At 36.0% G+C, this 24,519-nt stretch overlaps 1 protein-coding gene across 1 annotated transcript in view; it reads left to right on the top strand.

The window, feature by feature from the left end:
* Window positions 1-15,419: 15,419 nt before the first annotated feature.
* The window catches only part of tnfrsf21 (tumor necrosis factor receptor superfamily, member 21), a 29,150-nt gene continuing 20,050 nt past the window's right edge, over window positions 15,420-24,519 (top strand). Inside the window, exons 1-3 of the mRNA XM_088625669.1 lie at window positions 15,420-15,771; window positions 21,025-21,670; window positions 23,953-24,480. Coding sequence (XP_088481795.1) covers window positions 15,733-15,771; window positions 21,025-21,670; window positions 23,953-24,480 — 1,213 coding nt within the window. The 5' untranslated portion in view covers window positions 15,420-15,732. The remainder of the gene's footprint in view (window positions 15,772-21,024; window positions 21,671-23,952; window positions 24,481-24,519) is intronic.

The following is a 24,519-nucleotide window of genomic DNA, read 5'->3' as shown; positions in this document are numbered from 1 at the left end:
TACTTCTTGTTCTCCATTGCTGGATGTTCATGTAACTGTATTTCACTGTATTTCATTCTAAAGCCAATGGATACAAAAGTGACCCATATAGAGAGGCTCTGGTTCAAAATTAAATGCTTAGAATTCATTCTTGAATCACTGAAAATAAAGTCTTCCCAACTGCAGCTTTTCTTCTGTGCCTCAAATACAGGTAAAAGGAGTTCTTAAAATGGCTACAATGTTCTGGCTATTTTGTAACTATACAACTGGTTTTGTTGCCAATAATTATTAAGGTAAGAAAGAAATCCCTTTTGTTAAATCTGCAGTAGAAAATGGAATAAAGGATTAAGCTAGTGTAAAACCAATTAAATGTATTGAATGAAACTGAATTGAATTCAGTGAAATTTAATTTCTGCCTTGTGACATTTAGGAATGACAAATACAAATATGTTGGAAACTACTTAATCGTAATTGTAAATTTTGTTTAGTTTAAAAGAATAATTCTGTTGTGTTCAGGATCCACCTAGTGGAGAAATCGTGTACTGCATCTGGCATGGCAAGACGATTGTTCAGCAAACAATGTAATGGAGCAAAATGTTCACAGAACTTCCTTAGCAATTATTAACTATTAGTTGATAATACATTAACTAAATTAATGTTTTAGTTGATTTAATGCAATGTAATTTTCATGCTTCAATAAATTACTTTTAATTCCTGCCTGAAACATTATATTCAGAACTGTTTTAGTGATTTTTAAAAAATTATTTTCTATATCTACTTTTCTTGGATCTGTAAGCTTAACTTTATTTTCTGAAATGTGACTTTTATGGATTGTGAAAATATATATTTAAGTGCTTGGATATTATTATTTTAAAAGTCAACTTAAAGAGTTTTATTATTGTAATTATGCTGAGTTTTGATATGTATTCAGACTTTTGTTAAATATCTATTTCTACATGAAGCTTAATTGGTCACATCTAAGTTGATCCAAATTTTCATTTACCTTTTAATGGTTAACACTAATAAATACTTAATCACACACTGTTGCACGAGGTTTATTCAATGGCCCTTTTGGTAATTTTTTTAACTTCTATATAACACTAAACTGCTTTTGTTACCTTGTTAGGTAGATAGCACAATATATAAGCCTTTACCAATACTGGTAAGTTTTTGTAGGTCTTTCTTTACACTTAAATACAGTTCAGTGGTAATTTTATATTTACCACCAGGCAGTGTAAAGCTAGTTGTGTTCCATCATGACTCATAACATGTTTCTAAGAAATCTTGAGAATTCCTGTAAAGCAAGCAGATGAAGGTACAGGAAAGGGCTATAGACTGCAGACTCCAGACTGCAACCTTGTTATGGTTTTGTTAGGGGAGCTGAGACAGCATTTGTGTCACTTCCTTCCTTAAAGCAGGCCCTCAGATTCAAAGCAGTTCTAAATGTTTGTTTTCTTACAAGTGACAGTCAAACTGAATGCATTCCAATTTATATGATGTGCAAGCTATCAAATTAGCTAAAGGTGGCCCAGTCCCGTATTAATCAAACATTTAGTATTATGTTTGGTATTGGTGTAAATAGGGTATTAATATTTAGTATTTAGCTTCTATTTAATGTATTTTTATATTATTAAAAACAAAGTTACAGACCAATCTGTTTTTTCTTTTTTTTTCTTTTCATAGTTTCTCATAGACTACAATTCAAGCTTTAATTGTAAAGGATCTATAGCCAAAGTAAGACGATCAGAAATACTGGTTCAGTATTTAACCTATACAGTTCCACACTTGACAAGATCACAGCTTGGTAAAAGTGCTAATTATAAATAGGCATTTCTACTTCTGAACTTTATTGCAACTGTGTTAACATCAGGATTTTAGCAGACTTCAGACCAGGAGTGTTAATGAGAAAGAGGACCACTCCTGCTCCTCTTGGGAACTGACTTAATGTAACCAGTCAATTTAAAACCATGTCTTGGAGAGCTAGGATGAACCTGGAATACTCAGGGTAAACCCACTCAGTCACAGGGATAAGAGGTGCCACAGCTTGGAATTGACCTCAAGACTTAGTGTTGTGAAGCAGTAGTGCTGAACACTCTGCCACCTACTGTATGCATACACAAAATACAACAGTTAAGAACTGTAAAAGTGGAAGTGAATAGATTACAGAGGTATTTAATATTAAGGGATGATAAAGAAATAGTAAACATCCTTAATGAATATTTCATGTTGACTTAATATTGGAAAATTCTAATATCATGCACCCTATGAAAAGTTCCTGTCCATTATAATTTCTATAACTTTCATTGAGTTTCTAAATTACCAGTGTGATTCTCACTCATTGTGGGAAATGGAAATGAGACATGCCATACATACTGTAGATCCCTAGGTAGAATAATTTAAATTCATTTATAATGGGTGTGGTTCCCACAGATTAGAAAAATTGTATTATCACATGATTTCCTAAAAAAGGGTAGGTATTCAATAAATTGAATTTAACATTGATAAGCATTTTATCATATGCAGTATACATGCTGTACTCTATACATGTTGAATGTGATTTCTGTGTCTTGTGTCCTCATCAAAACAATTTAAGGAAGCAAAAAAACTAATTAAAAAGTATGGAATTTATAACTGGGGAAGTAAATCTTAAGCTTTACAACCCACTAGTGAGACCTCATTTGAAATATTGTGTGCAGTTTTGGTCACTATAAGAAATTATAGCCTCAGATAGAGTGCAAAGAACAGCAGTGAAAATAATCGAAGGGAACTGTCATACTGTATATGCGAAAGTTAAATAATATAAATCTCTTCAGTCTAGAAAACAGGTGATTCGGAACACATTTTAACCAACTGCCTATAAAATACTAAATGGTTTAGACAGAGTCAGCTTTGGGGACTGGTTTTCACTCTGTAGTGAAATAGGGAGTTAGAATAGGAAACTAAAATATAATGCAGTTTAGGCAGACAATAGGAAATATTTTGTTTTACACACAGGTTGTGGGCATCAGGAAAAAACCTTCCAGACAGGTGGCTGAGGCCCAAATCATGGGCTCTTTTAATGGATGATTAACTTTATAAGATGAGTCAGGTAGTGTGAATGGCCAACAATTGTTTTTGTGATTGTTATCTTCAGAAGCATAAGAAAATTTATATCTATTGTATTTATGTTGAAATCATACAGCATGGAATTAGACTGACTCTAGACCATTTTACACAACCTCACTTCAAAGTGTAAAATGTTGTTAATCATAATGTTGTTACACATCACAGGGTTAAGTATAACCTTTAAGATTATAGAATGAGCATTATAATAATCGTTCAGTTCAATACAAAAAAGAAAAACTCAAAAATGGTGGTATTGTAAGCCACATATACACATAGGCAGAAACCTACGTGAAAGATGATCATCTCAGGATATCAGAGGTTTGGCCATGAAGATACTCTTTCTCTCTACTTCTGTAAGCATGAATACTGATGAAGGCAACAAGATCCATATTTAGGAGTGAACAAGTGTTTATTGTGACAAGAACATGGCATACAGTATACTGTACTTGTACTCCCAATACCCAAAAGGCTGGTCAATCTTACACCATACTCTCTCTTCTCTCCAGCCTTAACCGGAAATGGAAATAACACAAAAGACACTCAACAATACAAGGACACAGTACTATGCACATGAAATAAAACTATTGTGTTACTAAGTTAAACAGCATACTTACAAACAACTTTACTAACTTCCTGCTATACTGTCAACAACAAAAGCAGCTTCTCAATGTGACTTGGTGCCATCTTTTTCAGGACAGACGTCAGGCACTTTGGGCCTTATATTTATGGAAATATTGAATTCCTTTTTCTGCTCTCAGTGCAGCAAAAGACATGTTCTGTAAAATCCATGTACTGTATTGAATATTTTCATACTGTATGTAACATCTTTGCATATTTATCCTCATACACTGTAACAAAATGTGGGACTGGCACATAGAGGGAGTACATTTTTGGCCAAGAGTTTGCAGAAGTCTTTACCCTAGAACACTGTCTGCAGTTTCCTCTGCCCTCTGCCCTCTTCCTATGAGGAAACCAAATCTTCTGGCAGGCAAAAAATGATTTGCTTATTTCCTGTGTGATGAGGCTTAAATGTTGGTAATTAAACAGCCTCACCAAGTATTAGGTAGGTTGTGACAAGCACAGCTTTTGGTCTTTAGTTTGAAAGCTTCTTTGGAATACTGGAGTCTTGTCTTTTAAAAATAAACAAAGAAAAAAGTAAAAGACACAAAGAGAGTAAAGGTCTGTGGAAAACTGTACTGCTCTCTGACTTGGAAGTTTGAAAACAAAGTTTAGATTGTTTGAGATTACAGTATGTAGTTAGTATTAATAGTACAGTACCTGTAGTTTTTCAGTAATGTCTTTTCCTGTTTAATTAGAATGTAATGGCTTGTTTGCTTTTCTGTTGGATTACTTATGTCCATGTGAACAATAAAAGCATAGTGAAATCAAATGTAGTCTCTGATCTCCCTGTCTGTTTGCATTGTTGTTTTTCCTTCTTCTAATTAGTATATGTTTTTGGAACCTCAAGGCATTAATGCTGGTATTTTTCTCAGACTGGCCTGTCCAATCAGATGACAGGAAATTCTATTGCGGTCGTGAAAAAAATAAGAGTTTTCCCTCTCCTATTCACTCAGAACATGGATGAAAATTTTAGCATGCTCCTTGAGCCCCTAGGAAAAAAACTTGGCAATCCAAAAGAGTAGTAGAAAAAAAAAACAAAGTAAATCCAGGATGTACACCCCCAAATGAAGCACATGTACTTCTTTTGTTTGGTGCTAAGAATTAGGTTTTTGTATGCTAGACTCGAAAGTACCACTCACTTCCTTGTGCTTTCACATCCTCCCCCACTGTGTCTGGATGGGAGAAAATTCTCATGATACATGCTATTGGAATGTGAATTCTTCTCACACTGGACAACTATTTACTTTGTAATGATATTTGGCCAATATTAGATATACGCTTTTAGTTTAAAAGAAAAAAAGCAAGCTCATTTTTAATATATGCCTATTCATTTGAGTTTTTTATTACCCAATTTGAAAGTTCACCAGTGGATATAATTTGTCCATTGTGCCAATATTCAGTGTATGATTGTACTTTTAAAGTAAGCTTAAGAGATTTTCAGTAAGTGTTTTTTGTCTTTTGTAACAATAATACAAAAACAAATATTGTACAAACAGAAATGGCCTTTAGGATTTGGTCTGTTTTCAGTACTACTTGAAAGGAATTTCAGATTTAATTTGGATATAGATTTCATCTAAAGTTCTCCTCTTTCAGAATTGCCTGTAATATTTATAACCTGCAGATGAGAAAATCTAAATACAAAAAAGGAGTAGGATTAGGAAGAGGCTATTTACAAAAAAATGTATTTACTGTATCTTTATCTATCATTTACATTACATATAGACATTATGGCAAAGCAATAAAAAAGGCAAACACAATGCTGTATTGTAGTTTGATAGCATGATATACTGTACATTTAGAAGCACAAAAGTGTTGTGTTAATGATTTTAAAATTGTACTATTATAACGCCACGCCCCCAGAGGACTCGTAATTCCACCTTGTATTCCAATACTGTTCCTGTCACGATCGCAAACCCCTCCTCTTAAGGGCGCTCCAGCCCTTCCTCATTCGCCTCTTTCCCCGCACCTGTTTCTTGTTTCCACCTTGTTTCAGTTCACCTTTACAAGCCAGGCACTCACTTCACTCGAGGCTCTGCATCTGATTTCTGCATCGTGCGAGCCCGGGTCCTGGTTGCGCCTGGCTCTGTTATGTTTTTAGCTTCCTGCGCCTGTTCCTGTTCCCCCCGCCGGTCCCGACCAGCACCTGTTTTTAATCTCTGGTTTTTGGATGGATTACACGGCCATGGACCTTTGCTTTCATTTTGGATTCTCCCTTTGGATTTCTTCTGGATTGTTTGCCTCGGCCACACCTCCCCATGCACCAGGGCACTTTGGACACGCCCCCTGTTTTCATTCCCATATTCCTGCATGACTTTTTCCCTAGTGTTTCCTCACAATTCTGGATTGTGTCGTCCGCATAGGGTCTGGAAAGAACTGTTTCATTACAGTTCCCAATTAGCTCATTTACCCCTGCCTATTTAATGCTGCTGCACACTCTCCCCTGTGCTCAGTATTAGGGTTTTTCCTGGCTAGAGCTACTCCGAATCTCGTTAAATACGTACTACTTGATTTTTGGTTTCCCGACTACTGTACATCTCCTGGTTTTGGTTTTGGTACTTTTAGTTCTCGTTCTGGTTTTGACTCGTAGCTTCCTCACTGCTTACGGCTTCTCATTTTTGTACTTTTGCACCGGCTTGTTAATCTTCGGCTTTCGGACCTCGGATTGTTCTATCGACTACGCCTTTCTTATTCCTAAGAACTTATTCCTTCGACTTATTCCTAACAACTATGCAATAGTAAGGCCTCACACAGGGCCTCATCTCAAGGGACTGCACATATAAAACCATAAGTAAATACAATTGTATTGTAAAATCTTTAACAGTTGACCAATAGTTAATGGATCTCCATTGTGGCTATTCACACAGATTAAAATATATAATTCCAACAGACAGAGGGGCAGGTCTGTTGGAATTATATATTTCTTTAGCTACCCTCTCACAACCTTATTTTCAATATTGTGTAAATGTTTGGTCATCACGTTATAAAAAAGGTAATGGTATTTTGGAATCAATCCAGAGAAGAGCAACAAGATTAATTCCATGGCCTTAGCTGAATATCCTACACTGACAGGATGATGGGAGTAAATCTAGTTAGTTTTGAACAGTGAAGACTATGTGGGAGACTGATCCAAGTATTCACAATCCTCAAGCATATTTAAAAAGTCCATCCAGTGGACTTCTTCAGAATAAACATAGTAGCAGATTCCCTTTTATGGCAGGTGAGCACGGAGGGGAATCTGTCACATTAACCCACGTGTAACTGGTATTAAGGAGGGATCTGCATTTATTTGCTTAAATTGTAACCATTTTAAAGCTCTCATGGTCCTTAGACTGTTAACCTGTGGTAACCTTGTTTACAATTGAGTAGCAGTGAAAGTCATCTCAATCCGGTTGATTCCACTTAGGCCAGTCAGCATTAGAACTGCTTTTTTATTTACCAGCAGCTGACACACAATCAGCCAGGGCTGCTACTTTGTGAGTGCTTCAGTAGCCATACATGTCCAGGGTTTTTCCTACTCCCAGACAGCTCACTCCAAACATTGGGGGCTTTCACTACTAACCATGTCTTGCTCGAACTGAGTGGATATGGATAGAAGTCTCACTGTGAGTGTCTGTCTTGTCCCCCCCTTATAACCCATTACTGTATAATTGCTCAATCCCCTCTTGGGCTGAGCTGGAACCTGCCCATTGTGGGGTTTTAGATGTATGTTGGAATCTCACTGCTAGGGCCTGTAGCTCACTGTCACACCTGCCAGTGAAGAACTCGCTTGTCCAACGTCTCACTGCAAGACCCCGTCTCTCCCTGCCCCCCTTCACAGTGAGGGTCTAGCTCCCCCTGTACTCTGACACACCTGACAGATTTACATGAAGATTAGATCACTTTATTGGCCATATACAATTTCTTGTATTAGGAATTTGTCTTTTCACATACCCCAGCTTGCTCTCCATGAGACACACAGCATGCAGACAGGGAGAGAGAAGCTTGGGGTCTGAGCACAGGGTCAGCCATTTATATGGTGCCCCTGGGGTTAAGGGCCTTACTCAGGGGTCCAACGGAGCAGGATTCCACAAATCCTTGGTATTTGAACCAGCAACCTTCCAGCCACAGGGACAGATCCTTAGCCACAGTGCCACCGCTCCGCCCAAACTGAAATTGCAAATCGATTTGTTAGAAACTACCAGTGGCACATAAAGACTTCTGAAACTATTGAATGTTTCTGTTTCCCTGAGGTATAAATGCATTAAGAATCATCATGTTTGAGGTTAGAGAGCTAAACTAAATGGTCATTGACCTCGAAGATGGGGGATAGCTATAGCCATAAAACACTGAATCTATTACTTTCCACTGTAGTGTCCATTATTAAGAGATTTATGTTTACTGCCATGATGGTGACCCTGCCAGAAAAAAAACACAACCGTTTCTTGCCACTACAGACAAGGAGTCAAGTAGTTCAGCATGCAACACTAAAACCAGCAGCTGGAGATTTCTAATACAAACAAGCATGTTCAAGATCTAAAGTGTCAAAATCGCCATTCAATGTGGGATTCATAGCTGGGATGCAAGGAAGGGCAAACTACACATAGAGGTGACTCTGATTAGTTTAACTACAAATTAATGAAAATAGGAAAGGTGTTTTATGCTGTGGTTAGATTAAACAAAAATTGAGCTTTCTAAAATCTAAAAAATGACAATAAGAATATGAAAAATTTTCAATTTTCTTTACTGCAACTGTTTTAGAGACTGTGTTTCACCTGTAAAGTTTCACTTGGAGAGATTATCATTCAATAGAATTCTTAAAATGTAAAAACACTTTGGAGCCCTTGCAGGAGATACTCAGAATGCCTGTTTTCCCCAGCTTATATGCAAAGTATATCTTAAGGCTTCTTTTCTCAGTTTTAAAATGCTCCTCCAAAGACTTGGCAATTGAATGTTCACTATTCACTGAAGAAATCCACTGGGGTCACTTTGTCATTTCTTTTGAAATCTCATTGTTAGTCCCCTCATGATCTTTTCTGTTCAAGGCTAAAAATAATCAGATCTTTTAGCCTGTCAGTAAAGAGTATTTCCTTAAGTCTGAGGATCTAGCAGGTTGCTCTTCTCTAGATTAATCTTTTCTATAATGTGGTGACTAAAATTGGACATAATATCCCGGTCCAATTACAGTAAATCCTTTATCAGAAGTAGACTCATGCTACCACTAGGTACTTTAATCATTAACTCTGTTAGGGTTAACGTTAGGGTTAAACATTGGCTTAACTTGCTGTACTTGCTGTAATTGTACTGCCAACTTGGGTCTTTCCAAAACATTGTGTGTGGCCATATCGTTCCAATTTCCAAATATTAATTTCACTAAGTACTGACTTAGGGCTGTTATCCAATTTGTAATTATGTTATGTGTTACAATGTGTAACAATACCTAAAATAAACTCATATTTAATGTGTCTTGATATCAGTCTATTAGGGCACAAAACATGTTACTTTGAAAATATATTTTCTTTATTCATGTTTCCACTGAAGACAAATGTACTGCTCTTATAAAGTTCTTTCTAACCACATTTTAGATCTTAGGAGTCCTCCAAGATCTCCATTCTCCCATCACATCTCTCATTATGCGTCTGAATAAAGTAGTCCTTCTCTCACTTTGTTTCACTTTCGCTCATTTTTCTTTATGAAACATTTAATTACATTTGTACTAAGGACTAGAAATGATACTAGAACAAATGTCATGGCCTCTTATGCATACACTATGTCATTTGTGCATGTCCCTATAAAGCATTAAGCATGTGATTATAATGTCTCATGAATCAGTTCCTTTGTCCTAATTCCTTTATGCTAGACCCTATCTACAGTATAGAGTTGTAAATAAAACATACCTACCCTCCTGTGGTCAAGTGCCTGGAATCTTTCTCATGGTCCCTTTGCATGAACCCTAAATGCAGTTCCAAAATGTAGTGATAAAAAAGACTCTCAGGACAATAGGAATATGGGAACTTTTCAGTTGTATTTACTGCAGCCATTTCAGAGACAGCTCAATTGACTGTCACCCACCAGGCTTCACTGTGAGAAATTACTGAATAGTAGAATTGTATCCAAACCCAAACATTTGAAAACATGTTGGTGCCGCTGGAGGAGATATCTAGAGAATGCATGTTTTCAGCGGCTTACATAGAAGTAAAATTATGTTTTTCAGGGTTGATAAAGGGTAAGCCACATATTCAGTAGTTTTTTAGTTTCTATGACCTTGATTCTCTGACTAACGCTTGGATACATAAAACTACCTGTTAGATCTCTTTTATCCAGTACTAGTTTATTTTTTCTGACACAATTACAGTAATGAATGTGTAAAATATATCTAAATTTGACCCTGTTACTGCTTTACCTTCCTTAACTCTTTCAATTCTCTGTATTGCTATGTTTGACTTATAAAAGGCAAAACTCATGTTGAGAAGATACTTATGCCCAATGTGAAATTTTGGCATGAGGTCATATATGTTTTAAGGTTGTTTTTCATCTACAAGTCCTGAAACCATTTATAGAATATAGGAAATCTTGTCTTCTCACATATACAAGGCCATTTTGATCACACAACTGATCCCCTCTGCAAAATTTCAAGTTTGACTGAAGATGGACATTGCAGAATTCAAAACACACATCCAAATCCAATATTCAAAAAAGAAATAGTTACGGTAACTGCACACAAAATAAATGTTCTCTACTGGTTATCTTAATACATCAGATTTCTTATCCAAAACTTTTTACTGTAGTTTCTCATATTGACCAGCAGAGGCCACCCTTTCTGACAGTGGCATACTAAGAGGTCAATTCATAACCTTCCCAAAGACAGAGATCTTAAAATATAAGGTTTTTAAAAGTAAGTTAATTAAGTAAGGTTAATTACTAACTCGCTCTCAATTAGCTTTGAATTTAATTCTATGGTAATTCTTCCATTTTTAATTGTATTCCAGTACATATTTAAGTGTAGCCATAATCATGACTGACAGTCCAGTATTTCTCCAGTTCCTACAATAAAAATAAAAATCTACTTCTACTTGGGGAGAGTGAAGAGAGGAAGCATTCTATGAAGAGGACAAATAAAAATTTAGTCAAAATAAGCAGGTGAAACTTTATTATGATATGTAATTGTTTACAATCTTTCTACCATTTCCTTTACCTTATGATATGTAGATTTTTATTTAAAAAAATGATTTAAGTCAGCATGCACTAAATTTGAAAGTATAGTACTTTCTAATTCGATTGTCATTTTGTAGTCTAAATCCATTTTAGCATATTTTTATTACTTTTCATAGCTGACAGTTTTTTCATTAATAATTTGTGTATGCTGGAATTAGTATTGTGTGTTTTTTCTAACTAGTCAGTTAATTTCATAAACAAAACCCATGTATTATTGCTACATACCCCATCTTGTTACCATTTACACACTGGATTTGAATCTTGTGCATTTGTGCATTGTCTTGGCCTACCAGTAATATTCATTTTCAACACTAATTACAATATATATTAGTTTTATTTTTGCTGTATTCCAATACAGATAATATATATATATACACTCTAATCTCATTCTGCTTAAAAATACTCTGAACTACATAAATTCTTGTGAACTGACATTGATCTAGGTATTCAGAAAAAGACAAGAAGATGCAATTTTAGGATCTAATTTTACAGTTTCACTACAGAGACCTATAAAAGTGGAACAGTTATTCTAAGCCCTTCTAGGCCTGAGTCACACTGCTTTTCAGGATTAGAATTTTAGGATTTCCCAGAGCAGAAGGTACTCTCTGATACACGTGAGTGTGTTTCCCAGTACTATCCCTTTATCTCCAGCTGCATATGCATGCCAGATGGTGTAATTCCCATCCGTTGTAATCCCCCAAATGCCAGAAGTATTCTGTTCAGATTCTGTGTCAGTGAGCCAATGATTATGTCTACAGTGCCTATAGAAAGTCTACACCCTCCTTGGACTTTTTCACATTTTCTTTGAGTTACAGCATGGAACCATGATATATTTAACTGGGAATTTTTGCCACTCATCAACACAAAGTACTCTATAATTTCAAAGTAAAAAAAATCCAGACATTTTACTAAATTAATCAAAAATTAAAAACAGAAAATAATCGAATGCATAAGTATTCACCCCCTTGCTTTGACACACCTAAATTACCTCTGAAGTAACCAACTCTCTTCTCCAAGTCACAGAATTACTTGACTGGCATCCACCTGTGTGCAGTTGAGGTGTTTCACATGATTTCAGAATTACCTGGGATTTCAGAAACACCTGTGTCTGGGAGCTTCTCCACTTAGTTATTACTTTGTGTTGATGAGTGGAAATATTTCTCAGTTAAATACATAATGGTTCCATGTAACACAATAAAATATGAAAAAGTCCAAAGGGGGTTTAGACTTTCTATAGGCACTGTATACTTTAGAGATATAAAAGCTCCCCTATGAGATTGGAATCAATTCATCATATTAACCATGTCAGTCATTGATTAAAACAATAATTTGTTTCCCAGATACAGGAGCAAATAGTCAAAGATTAAACACTTTCTGGTGAACATAGCTGTGTAGCTTTGTCTTACACAAAAAAATATTATCTAATAAATACTACAGCTTAGATGCAGATTCAGTATGAAACTGCAAAATGTTTCCTTCATGTTTCGGCTAACAGTGGCAACTTCAGGACTACACAGAAAAAGGAGGATGGACAGATAAGCTCCCCTGATCTGTCCCTGCTTGACCTGTTGATCTTTTGGTAAGCTGCATTCTCTACAGCAGGGGTCCTGGAGGGCTGGTGTGTTAATAGGTTTGCAGTCCAGCTGAGTCTTAATCTGAAACAACGTATTATTGACTTAATTGGGGCAGTTTAATACTGCCCATGTGGTGGCATTTTTAAAAAGCCTGGAAAACTTGCAGCACACAGGCCCCCTCAGGACCAGGACCGGGGACTCCTGCTCTAACCGGAAGGGGTAGGAGGAGCAGCCTATTTTTTACCATCATTTCTGACTTTGCTGCAGTTACCTGGGAAATCACAAGAGTTTCACCATCAGACTACAGTAGAACTCCTAATCCCAATCCTATCTCACGTAGCGCTTTATTAATTGTGCCCTGTTGCTTTGTGAAATTTTATCACAGCTGACTAGTGACATGACTTAATATTTTAGCTTAATCTACTAGATTTGTTTAAATGCTACTGACCAATTTTGTCTGCACATCCTTTATGCTTCAGTAAATTAGACACCTCTTCAGACTAGGCACCTGGAACACTGGTACCGGCTGATTTACAGAACTTTAATGTGGTTGACACTGCTTGGGCATGCCATGACAGGATTTTGAAAATAGGCAGGTTTAGGATACCAGACACACATATACACAGCTATAAGATTAAAAATAGTGCTCTTTATTTACAGTGCAGTGAGGAAAAATCAAAAGACTCCCCGTAAATCCAAACATCAAAACAAAAATTCTAAGATCCTTTTTGAGCTCCTGATTAAACTTCACTAAGTCCATATCTATCATACTGGGGAGCTAAGCAGTAGAGTCAGTCACCAAGACTCTTATCAAAACTTCAGTTAAACAGTGAGATCTTCCCTCTCCAGCAAGTAACACACACACAGAGTGCAACACATAACAAACCCACCAACTGACCCCCCCAAAATGCCACTTTCTGGGTTTTAAACAATCACCTGACCAATTGCCTTCCTTCACCTGGTCAGGTGACTGAGGCAGCAGCTGTAGCAGCAGGGGAAGAGAACAGTTTTCGGGGGAGTGAGATCTAAGAAGACCGCCATCTTGTTTGAACCAGCTGTGGGCTTTCTTTGGGAAATCCCTGTTCACTTGCTAATGTGCAGATTTTTCTCAGAAATCAGAAATCAGATCATTTTTGCTGTGAATATGCACATCAGTATTTTAGTCTGAAACACTGAAAGTGAAAATAGCCATGTCTACATTATATGCATGTATCCTTTATGCATGATATTTCAGAAACTTCTTTAAAATGTTTGTTTTTCTTTTAGCACTATTAGTAATTTTCAACTTGTATATTCTAAAACATAATTTATTCTTACTACTCAACAAGATTAACAATGCCTGTTACCAAGGGATGAAAATATTTCTAAAGAAAATAAATCACCTGGGAGAATATTTGTATAACACAAATTAATCTAACAATCCTAATTCAAATTCTGAAAAGCCTAATGATTCACTTACATTTGCTTTACACAGCAGACATGACCCCTCAGAGATGCTATCACATAATGGGTCACTATAGCATTTTTATAGATGCTTTGGAAATGTGTAGATGTGGCTAGGTTTTGAAAATGCATTTCTTTGTCTATATTCAATGTTGAAGATGGGGATATTCCTGTCTTTCACCTGGTTCCCTTTTTAAATCATGACTCCAATATTGGTCTTTCACAACATCAAAAAAGGATCTGAGTGGCTGAGAAGCAGTATTAGTGCTTTTCTGGGAGACTCCACTTTTCCTATCTGGCATCACTGGATTCTGACTTTTCTTCACTCCATTCATATGGAGCCTGTGACTACTTAGAGCTCTCGTTTGGCCTGATGGTGGAGGAAAGAGATGTGTAGATGGTCTAGTCTACTTAACTAAAAGAGAAACAGACAAGGATAAGATCCCCCCAGTAAAGATAAAGAGGGCTCAATCTTCACATTTTCTTTTCATTTTAATTTCTTCTAATGACTAATGTAGTAAGGAACGTTGTAATGCTCAAAGTGCATTAAAAACCATTATCATTGCAAAATGCATTATCGGACATAGAATCAGAATTATCTCATTCTAGTTACCTAGCCTTTGTATCACAGAGAATGTAATCCAATTAAAATTGTGTGTTTTATTACATGACGGTAGGTAGTTAAAAGACCTGTCATTTTCAATAACTTTAATACACATGGGATCTGGTTTTAACTCTGAAGACTATAAGGTGCACTACTGAAGAAGTTGAAAAACAGATGACTATATTCAGCAATTTCTTTGAATCTTATTTTCCACAATTTCACTTAGTTTGCTCTAGCTCTTGAAGGTTAATGGATTGTAACGCTTACGGCCGACAGGTACTGTGTAAGAGCCGGCTTACCAGAGCAGGTGACGTCACCGCCCTTCCCAGTAATAGCAGGACCACAGCCCCTGGGCTGTGGAGAGATCTTTCTTTGGCTCACCGGGCTGGGTTCCTGCTGAGTGACGCGGGAGTCCCGGGTTTGAGCTCCCGACGGTGGGGGGCCGACCTAATGCGGCAAGGGCGCCCACCAGATCCCCCGTAGCGTTACAATATATTCAATGCTATGGACATCTCTTATACATCTAAATATAATCAACAGTTATAATACATGTAGGTAGCGATGTAGTTTTGGATTTTTTTAAATAGCAAAGGGCATATTTAACTGGCTTTAAAGAGGACTAGGATCTCTTAATTGTGTCAATGACAAAACAAATTAGAGTGTTTTTGACTCTGCTTTTTATTACTCTGCACAGCTATTTTATGTATTTTGAAAATAAATGAAAAACACATGTTTGATTTACGGTATATATTAATTACCGTCACAAACAGTAGAATATTTCTCCCCGGAAACAGACATGAAAATCCGGTACTTTCTGTGCCAGCACTGAGGGGCAGGGTGTTCATCCCTGTGAATTTCATTAGTGACGTCATTCTGCTGATACCCGCCCACCACAGTGCTAAAGCTTTGCTGCAGAGAGGGTACTCAGCATAGAAGAATAGGCAAACATACGTACTGTATGAATTCGCACTCCGGAATCGCTATGGGAATTATACCTTTCTTCCAAAACCAAGCTCTTATCCCATATTATCTTAAACCAGTTCATTTTGATACAATGACTTTAAAAGACTGGCGCTGGAATAAATATCAGTATTAAGTGTAATTGTAACGTGGTTCCTCCTTGATGCGGGGAAGATGTGCCACATATCATATGAGAGATATTAGCTGCAGTCCTAAAAATGGGCATATTTTGAACCCGTGTATTTATTTTGTAAAATGTTTCGGAAAATGTCAAGGATTTCAGTTTTTCTGATGGTGAGTATTAGAATTCCCATGAATAATAATTTTGTTCAACTCGGCTTCTCATCATCAGTTTTTCCCCGCAGGTTTCTTAAGGTTCTTTCTAAACGTTTTAAAGTGACAGTGTGTGTTTTTGCGTTTGCTTTGTGATGCTGCTGTTTAAATGGAAGTTAATTGATGGTGAGGTGTTTTAATTCATCTATGGAGAATCTTAATTATTATTAGTTTAACATTTCTTTCTAGATATGACACATATTTCTTTATCCTTATGGATTATTTTTAGTCTCCCGCTCGAAATAATCGAAATAAAAATGGTTCCTGACAGAAATAAAAAGCAATTGAATGATTCAGGATTTAGGAATAGAATGGAATAAAATGTCATTTATAACCAGGGTCAAATATGTCTATGATCTACAGACAGAAAGAATGAGATTACGACTTCAATTTGGATAGTGCCATTATTTTGTAAGTATAAACAAGATGTGACTGATACATCACAGAGAGTAATTTGGTGTTTCTCAGTTGTTTCAGACCAAAACATACTTTTTACATAAGAACAAAGTGCATGCTGAGAGCACTTAAAGACTTTATCAGAGGTTAGGTCTGTGATTGTCTTTATTGAATGTGTCAGGTAAGATAACCTAACTGAATAACTATTGAAAGGTGTGAATAGCAATTGTAATAGCTGATACAGTTAAATACAGTACTAGTTCATGCACACTGGCAAAATGGAGTACAAATAACTATTCAACACTAAAGTAAAAATAAAAGAAAATAAAAGCTGGTGAAAACCAATGGTCATTATTTTTACAGTGAGAATTTTTCATTGTATATCATAATAGAACAGTGCCAAAACGTATTTTTAAGAATGCACTTTTATTTCCAATTTGAATTAGTTTTGCAAGGAGCAACAATATTGGCATGAAGGACTTTTTACTATATATGATAACTCGCTTGTTTAAAAGAGATCCTAAATTGTAAAATTGTAGCCTACAGTATGTCCCAAATTCTGATGAGGTAGGCTATAGTTTAAAGCTAGCTACTGTTGAAAATATTTTAGTGTTTGACCTTTAACATGTACTACTTATAAAAGAAAATCTAGTCAAAACCGCTTTAAAAATACTTAATAATACTTCCAAATTTAGTTATAAATGTACATATTTTTTAATACCTAGCAATATTATAATTTTGTATATATCTGATATTTCAGCTTTCATATACTTACATTTTTATTAAAATATGAATGTAAGTTATATTAAAACAATGTAGATGACAGCATTGTATACATTGTATTGTATTTAATTACAGTACAATTAGTCATTTTGTTCAGAACTGTTATTCAGCATGTATATACTGTATAAGTATGTAGCAAAATTGTGGATTGGTAAAACAATAGAGGCATATTAAAAACACAAAATAGCAATTTGGGATAGATGAAAACATGTTAAGCTCCACCAAACTAACTCTGGGTGGGGGTTTAATACAGAATCATCAAAGCATGGTTTGCATTGTACTTCATATGGCATAGATTAACTTTTTTTTTGTTTATTTTTTAAAAAGACAACCTTACTTGCAATTGTTATAGAGAAATCAGGTAAAGCATTTTCCTTAAGCCAGATTGAAACATCTTGTTTGTTTTATTTTTCAGTGAAGGGTAACAAGACAAGATGCAGCAGGTGTTATGTATATATACCAAATAAAAAAAAGACTAGTTTGTACCAAAATCCTGAGGTTAGCTGCAGTGTTTCAGTATTTAATTATAGAATTTTAAGAGCTAGAAATAGATATTTATTAAATAACTGAGGCCATTTTGTTTAGGCGTGCTACAATGACTTAATTCTGCATCAATTAATATGCTGTCTTTTTATGGTTTAGAAGAAGGTAAAATATTTGAAGGATTTTGAAATTGAAAATTTTCTAACTTATATTATCAAAGTAACCTTCTTTTCTTTCACAATATCAAACCAACAATGTTTAATACTTTATGTCTAGCACTGAAAGGCTTACTCCCAAAACAATCCGTTGCTTTAAACACAAAGAGATGGCTGTCAAAATATTCATTTGCAAAATTAATGTGTTTTGTTCTCCAGCCAAATAGGTAGATTGATATCCACTGAAACATAGCAGCTACAACATTTACCAACTAAACTATGTATCAGAACAAACTTAGCACTCTATTGATCCATATAGGTTCTTAAGGAAATTCAATATACAAATTTTGTCAAGTCCTGGAACATCACTTGCCCACTTGTCCTTCTTGCAAGCTCATCCTGGTGTGACATTCTTCTAGTAGGATAACATATGTCCTTATGCTACTTGTTATGTGTTGGCTTTCTTGCAAGATTAAAATGTGACAATTATACCGAGGGGACTCTACGTGTCCAACTTGTGCCCCATTGGAAATTTGTGGGATCTGTTGAGATGATGTGGGACAGGGATCCCACATGTAAAGTGGCACATGCTTACCCAGGCTGTAGAAGAGGAATGGGACAGAATCCAACAAGACATGTTCTGCAACTTAGTGATGCTGATCACTATTGATGACAAATTTTGATTCGCATAATACATTCAATATGGTTTTCATTTCTGTTAAATAAAATTCCTTTAATCCTGCTACAAATAATCATTATGTTTTTGACATTATCATAGTGCAATATTTGTTGTAAATATGAGTGCTATGTGTCTTCTGATGCTGGGTATAGATTTACACAGCTACAATTCAGTAAAGTTTACTGGATTTTTGTGTGGGGAACTGGATCTCCTCAGTGCAGTAACAGTTCCTGTAACATACAGTATAGCACATCATATCAGTTTCCATGTGTAAAGTTATGCTGTGTCATTTTCATTGGTTTCAGTGAGCTACCCTGATAAAACACTGGTGCACCTTACTTTATCAGTTTAGAATCTGACATCATTGGTTTCCATGACAGTTTTGAAAAAACAAATCAAAATGTTTTTTTTCTTCTGTAGAAACTAAACTTCCCCATGGCAGGAAATGCAAATGTTCCTTATGCTACTGTTGCTGTGTAACAACAATAAATTGATTAATTTAATCTGTGAACTGAAATGAAGATGAATGACGCAACCCAGAATGTGCTGGTGTTATTTTAAACTCATGTTACCTCATTCATATTTCTGTGCATTTGAAGTAGATTCAGATCAGCTAGCAGGAGGCACTTATTCCTGCAGGGAAGTGTTAATATGAGGAACACATTGACGCAGCATGTTGTGGTTGCTGACTCTGTAAAATCCTCGACAAAGAGCATGACCAGGATTTTGTATCTTGTATCTTCAAACTGCCAGTAACTACAGTAGATAGACAAAATGGACGGGTCCCCCCAGGTTTTCTGCAGGTCATACAGTATGATTGCAAAAAAGTGAGGGATGTCACTGTCGTGTCTTTGTCTTCTAATGTATGTTTTGAAAGATGGTAAATCTCTGGATACAGTATCTTTGTTCCTAGTGTGAAGTTCCTAACCACTTCACCCTTTCACATTCCGAAAGGCTTCCTGAGCCGTACCATGTTTCTTGAAATATGTCAGTGTTGCATATGTTTAACTGAGCTGCAAAGGCAACAGTATGACTTACTATATACTATATACCTTACATATACATATTTCAGGAAGATGATAAATCTTCCCCGTCAAGATATTTCCTGCGATACATGTGATCTTACACATGCCTGTCTTGTAGCTATTGTAATTGCATCCCATTGCCCTTGTGTTTTTATAAAGATTTCAAACATTTTTAAAAAAGGTTACAATACATATAATTTTGTAAAGAGAGTGTGTTTTTTTTTAATGTATTAAACTTTTTATCTGTATTTTCTGTAGTTATGTTTTAGACTATTGCCTAATGAGTAGCATTTTATTTGCCATTCTGAATAATCATTGTTGTATAAATTTACTTCTCAAAAAGTGTTGCTGAGGGATAGGTGAGAAATCTGTGACCTCCATAAACACATCTAGCCCCCCTCTCTTCACTCAGAGCTCAGTCTTTATACAAGGAACAGTTAAACACAAATGAGTTTCTTAAAAAAATAAAGGAATTATAATAATTAAATTTGTTTAATACTTGCATCTTTATGGTACTATATAAGACCCTTTTGAAGAAAAAAATACAAATTTGTAAAATGATGTTAACTTGCCTAGGATGCCTTTACAAATTAAAAAATAGGAACTTTTGTTCTGTATTCCAGTCTCCTTCACTTCAGAACTGGTGGGTAGATGGCTGCTCCATTCGAAAGCCCAATTTTGTCTAATCACTATTCATGTGCAGTAGACTTGAGTCCCTGGAAATACTGAAACTGATTCAGTCACTTTCATCTGTGTACAATAAAGCATGCAGCTTTAGTAAATCAGATTCTGGGATAATTGCATTTGAAAAGTACCTTATATTCTTAAATACCTAATGATAATAACAGTAATTTAGACAGCTCGTCTTTATATGATGTTACATAGTCTACTGTATGTAACTATTTTTTAAGTGATAGTTTTTATACCTTGGCAATAAATTTGGGTTTTCCTCCTACATGTACAGTAACATGTTCAGATACATTTTAATAGAATCCCTTTGAAAGTGAGATTCAAAGGGAAGAAGTTATTACTTTGACTTAATTTTACAAAGAATGAAATAAGCTGGGCTAAAAAAAAGCTGATGATGCGGCTATTTGTACCATCTGCCAATATTGCAGGGAGCACAAAAAAGGACTTTCATAAATGGATATGAAACTCTTGTCTGATTCATAAGTTCTCATCACCCTTTGCTTTATTTGCAACCAGCAGTCAACTGTTTTGAAAATGGTTTTATTATACAGTATATTCAATGGGCTATTGAATGTTGTTTATCACACTGAGGTTAAAGAAATAAACTGCTATTTAAAAATTAAATTACTGTAATCTCTTGTTAAATTAGTAAGAACATTAGTTAGTAATTATCTTTTATATTTATTGCCTAGTTACTGTAACTGCGTATAAAGCAAAGAGTAATGTAGTCGTGTTTGTGATGAAAGCGATAAGACAGTCATCTGTTTCATAATGACATAACAATTCAGTCCAGCTAAGGTCAACCATGGTATGGTTTCAAAGGTGTTGTATTAACGTCAGATTTTTTTTTCTTAGTGACTTCCCTGTGATGACTGAACAATTTACTAGTTTTGAACGATTTTGTGTCATTGTCTGTTTAGTCTTTTAAAATACTTTTGTTACATTGGTGCATTGAGTGCAAAGTACACATTTTAATAACTGTTGTGTGCTTGTTTGTTTTCAGCTGCTGTTCCTGTTCACCAGTGGTGATTCTGCTCAGGTTAAATTGACGTCCAATCCTGCTGTAGACGTCCCTCTTGCTGAGACCTATAACTACACTGACCACAGAACAGGCATTACTGTGACATGTGACAAATGCCCTGCGGGGACCTATGTTTCCAAACATTGCACCGATACGAACCTGAGGGAGTGCAGTCCCTGCCAGAACGGTACCTACACCAAGCGTGTGAATGGAATAGAGCGATGCCACCGCTGTCAGGAACCATGTCTGGCACCTTTTATTGAGAAGAGACCCTGTACAGCCTTGTCTGACCGCGAGTGCACTTGCTCCCCTGGTTTCTTCATAGATAATGAAACCTGCAGACCCCACTCACAGTGTTCAAAGGGCTGGGGTGTCAGGAGAAAGGGTAGTCAGGTAGAAGATGTCAAATGCAGAACATGCCCCCGGGGTACCTTCTCTGATGTGTCTTCCAGTGTGTTAAAGTGCCGGACTCATACGAACTGCACAGCACAGGGACTGGCAATCATCTTTCCAGGAACGAGAGAGACTGATAACAGCTGTGGTGCTCATCCCTCACACTCCTTCACCAGTCTGGCTCCAGTGAGTTCTGCTTTTTTGGAAGCCTCTTCTGCGGACTTTGCACAAAAAGGTAAAGATTGACAGGGTGGGCAACTGCCAGTGGTGTACATAAACTAAAGACAGTAGTGTCAACACTGGTGTCAATTTCCTGTCACCCGCTCAAAGCTAAAAAAATGTTAATTTTTGGCCAGTTTTGTACTTCATAACTCACCAGAACAGTAATATTCTGGGTAACATTTTACCTTTAATCAGAAAGCTTTAAAAAATTTTTCAAGCAAGATCTTAAAATTTTCATAATACCAATTTCTTACCTTTATTTAGTCGGAATACATTTGGGAACCTTTATATCTTAAAAGTTAAATAGTGGCCAAATTACCTCATATATCTGGATGTCTTTGTTGGGAAATGTTGAGAATTAGAGTTAATAGAAGACTAATGTTTTTATGGTTTTGTTTGATAGTTTATTTTCTTTTTCTCTACACTGACCGTGACTGATGAGAAATAATAAAAAAAATCAGTTCTAATTTTGCTTATAACCCTACCAAAATGGCTGTATATAGTACATGATATTTGTTCATGAACTATTCCTCGCTGTTGACGATAGTTGTCTTCCATCAACCCTGTGGTGACTGATAAAGCCTTTTTGAGATCCACATGTTCTCAAGCAGAATGCACAAATTTTGTACTGGGAGATATTAGGATACAATATGTGTTCTCTGCAATCCAAACGTTATGAACTCTCTTCAACACTTTCACTATTCTTCCATGTAATATCTTGAGATCTCAAAGTGTTGGTCTCTTTCTGGTTGGGTCATGGGCATAATCTCCCATGTTACACTTGAATTTTGTGTTGACTGCGTATTTGGAAGAATTGTTCTGGCCTCCTCTGCTGTGAATATCTTGGTTAAGCCAGGATGTACTATATACAATATAATAAAAATGTAAACTTTCTAAAACCACTCAATTACAGTCAGGCTTAAATGATAAAATGTACAGTATCTGCAAAAAACAACATTAGGACGACCTTATGTTGTTCTAAAATAGAGGATAATATAAGTGGGAGAGAACGGATGGTTGATAAAATAGTGGTTAGATAAATTCATGTAAAACAGTCAAAATGTAAAGAATATCTAAATTAGTACTAATGTAGATGGGATTGCATTGATGTAGTTTGTTTGAACTTCTCAGCCTGTTTTTATGTAACACTTTAGTTTATAGCCTTTGTGTAATAAGGCTTATGGGAACAAATTTTAAGATTATTTGTCTTTCTCCAAAGAATAACATGTTCTTTGGTGGGAACTGTAAAGAAGATAATGGGAAATAATACTGCAATGGGCTATAGAAGCTTCATATTTCATTGTGTCCTCCTGACATGAGTCATAATAGGGTCATGGGCGTCAGAAACTACAATAAAACAAGTTGAAAATGTAAGGTCCTTATATATTTTGTACATAATAATTTATAGAATGATGGATATAAGTCACAGTAACAAAGTTATTATGTCCTTTATTAATTTTCATATTTAATTTTAACAATAGGCTCAAAAGAAGTAATGTGTATACATAATATGCATGTATAATTTTAAATTTTAGTTTGGGAATTTAACACTGAAATGTTGTACTCATTAATTGTACTAGAAAGTGCACTATTAAATTGTATTGCTAGCTGGTTAATCACTTATGAACTTAGTTCTTTTTTATAATCTGAACACCATCTCCCTCTTAACTGCCCATTGATGCCACCGGTGTTGTTTTCGGTGGTCAATTGATGACTTGATGCTTTGTAAGCACATCTTCCTTAAATTAAATGGGTTCAGGAGCTGTGTGTCCAAAGTGTTTATTGCTGTGTTGGGGTTTCTGTGTATTTTGTCTAAATTGAATGGAAAAAGATTTAGCAACATCTACACATTAGTCGTGAAAGAGCTCCAACAACTGTAAAACTTGTAACTCTATACAAGTGGGGGGATATTTGTCCCAGTTTGCTAAATTGTTAGAGAATGCTATTCTCTCAAGTGCAGGCATACGTGAATGATGTGCTATAAATGCAAAATTAAATAATCTTTATTCTTTTATTTTAATTCAAATAGTGGTATGTTCTTTATAACATTTTATAAATTCTAAGAAAATTAGGTCAACAAAATCATTTTCAGAACATGAGCGGCCAAATGCTTTTAGATTCAATGTCAGATTAAAAGATGCTGCACAGTTGCTACAGTGCCAATGAGGGTATTCTGTGATTAGTTGTTAGTGGATTAAAGTTTTAGAATTTCTTCTGTCTGTTTTGCTGTCTGGGTTACTCCTGTCTTTGGACTAAGTCTAGTATTCTTTTCTTTTTGTGTGTGTGCTATGTTAGATATCTTTAACTCAACAACAGGTGGTCAGGACAGCACTTCAGAAAGCTTGTTGACCAGCACAGTGACAGAACCAAGTGACACAACTGTGAGCACATCAGACAATGACTCACAGCATGTCGGATCCCTAGCCACAAAGCAAGACAAGGCTACTGAATCACCAAGGAGGCATCACAAGCATCACAGGGACTACCACAGTCATCAGTCTACTACAAAATTACAGCCAGTGATGGAAACCTTGGAGGACAGTAGGGTCCAGAAACTGGGCTACAAGCCCACTAGGAGGGGATCCCCCAGACCCAGTGCACACAAGCACTTTGACATCAATGAGCACTTACCCTGGATGATTGTCCTTTTTATCCTGCTGGTGCTGGTGATTATTGTGGTCTGCAGTGTGAAGAGGAGCTCCAGGGTGCTGAAGAAAGGGCCCAGACAGGACCCAAGCAGTATCATGGAAAAGGCAATCCAAAAGAAACCTGCTGTGCCGACTCCAAATAAAGAGAAGTGGATATACTATTCCAGTGGACAAGGTAAGTAAAGACCATACTCCCCACAGAGTTTATTTTTTA

The sequence above is a fragment of the Lepisosteus platostomus genome, chromosome 3, assembly GCF_059453375.1.
Source record: "Lepisosteus platostomus isolate fLepPlt1 chromosome 3, fLepPlt1.hap1, whole genome shotgun sequence".
Taxonomy (NCBI): Eukaryota; Metazoa; Chordata; class Actinopteri; order Semionotiformes; family Lepisosteidae; genus Lepisosteus; species Lepisosteus platostomus.
The sequence above is the reverse complement of the archived record's forward strand: the minus strand, read 5'-3'. Positions and strand labels throughout refer to the sequence as shown.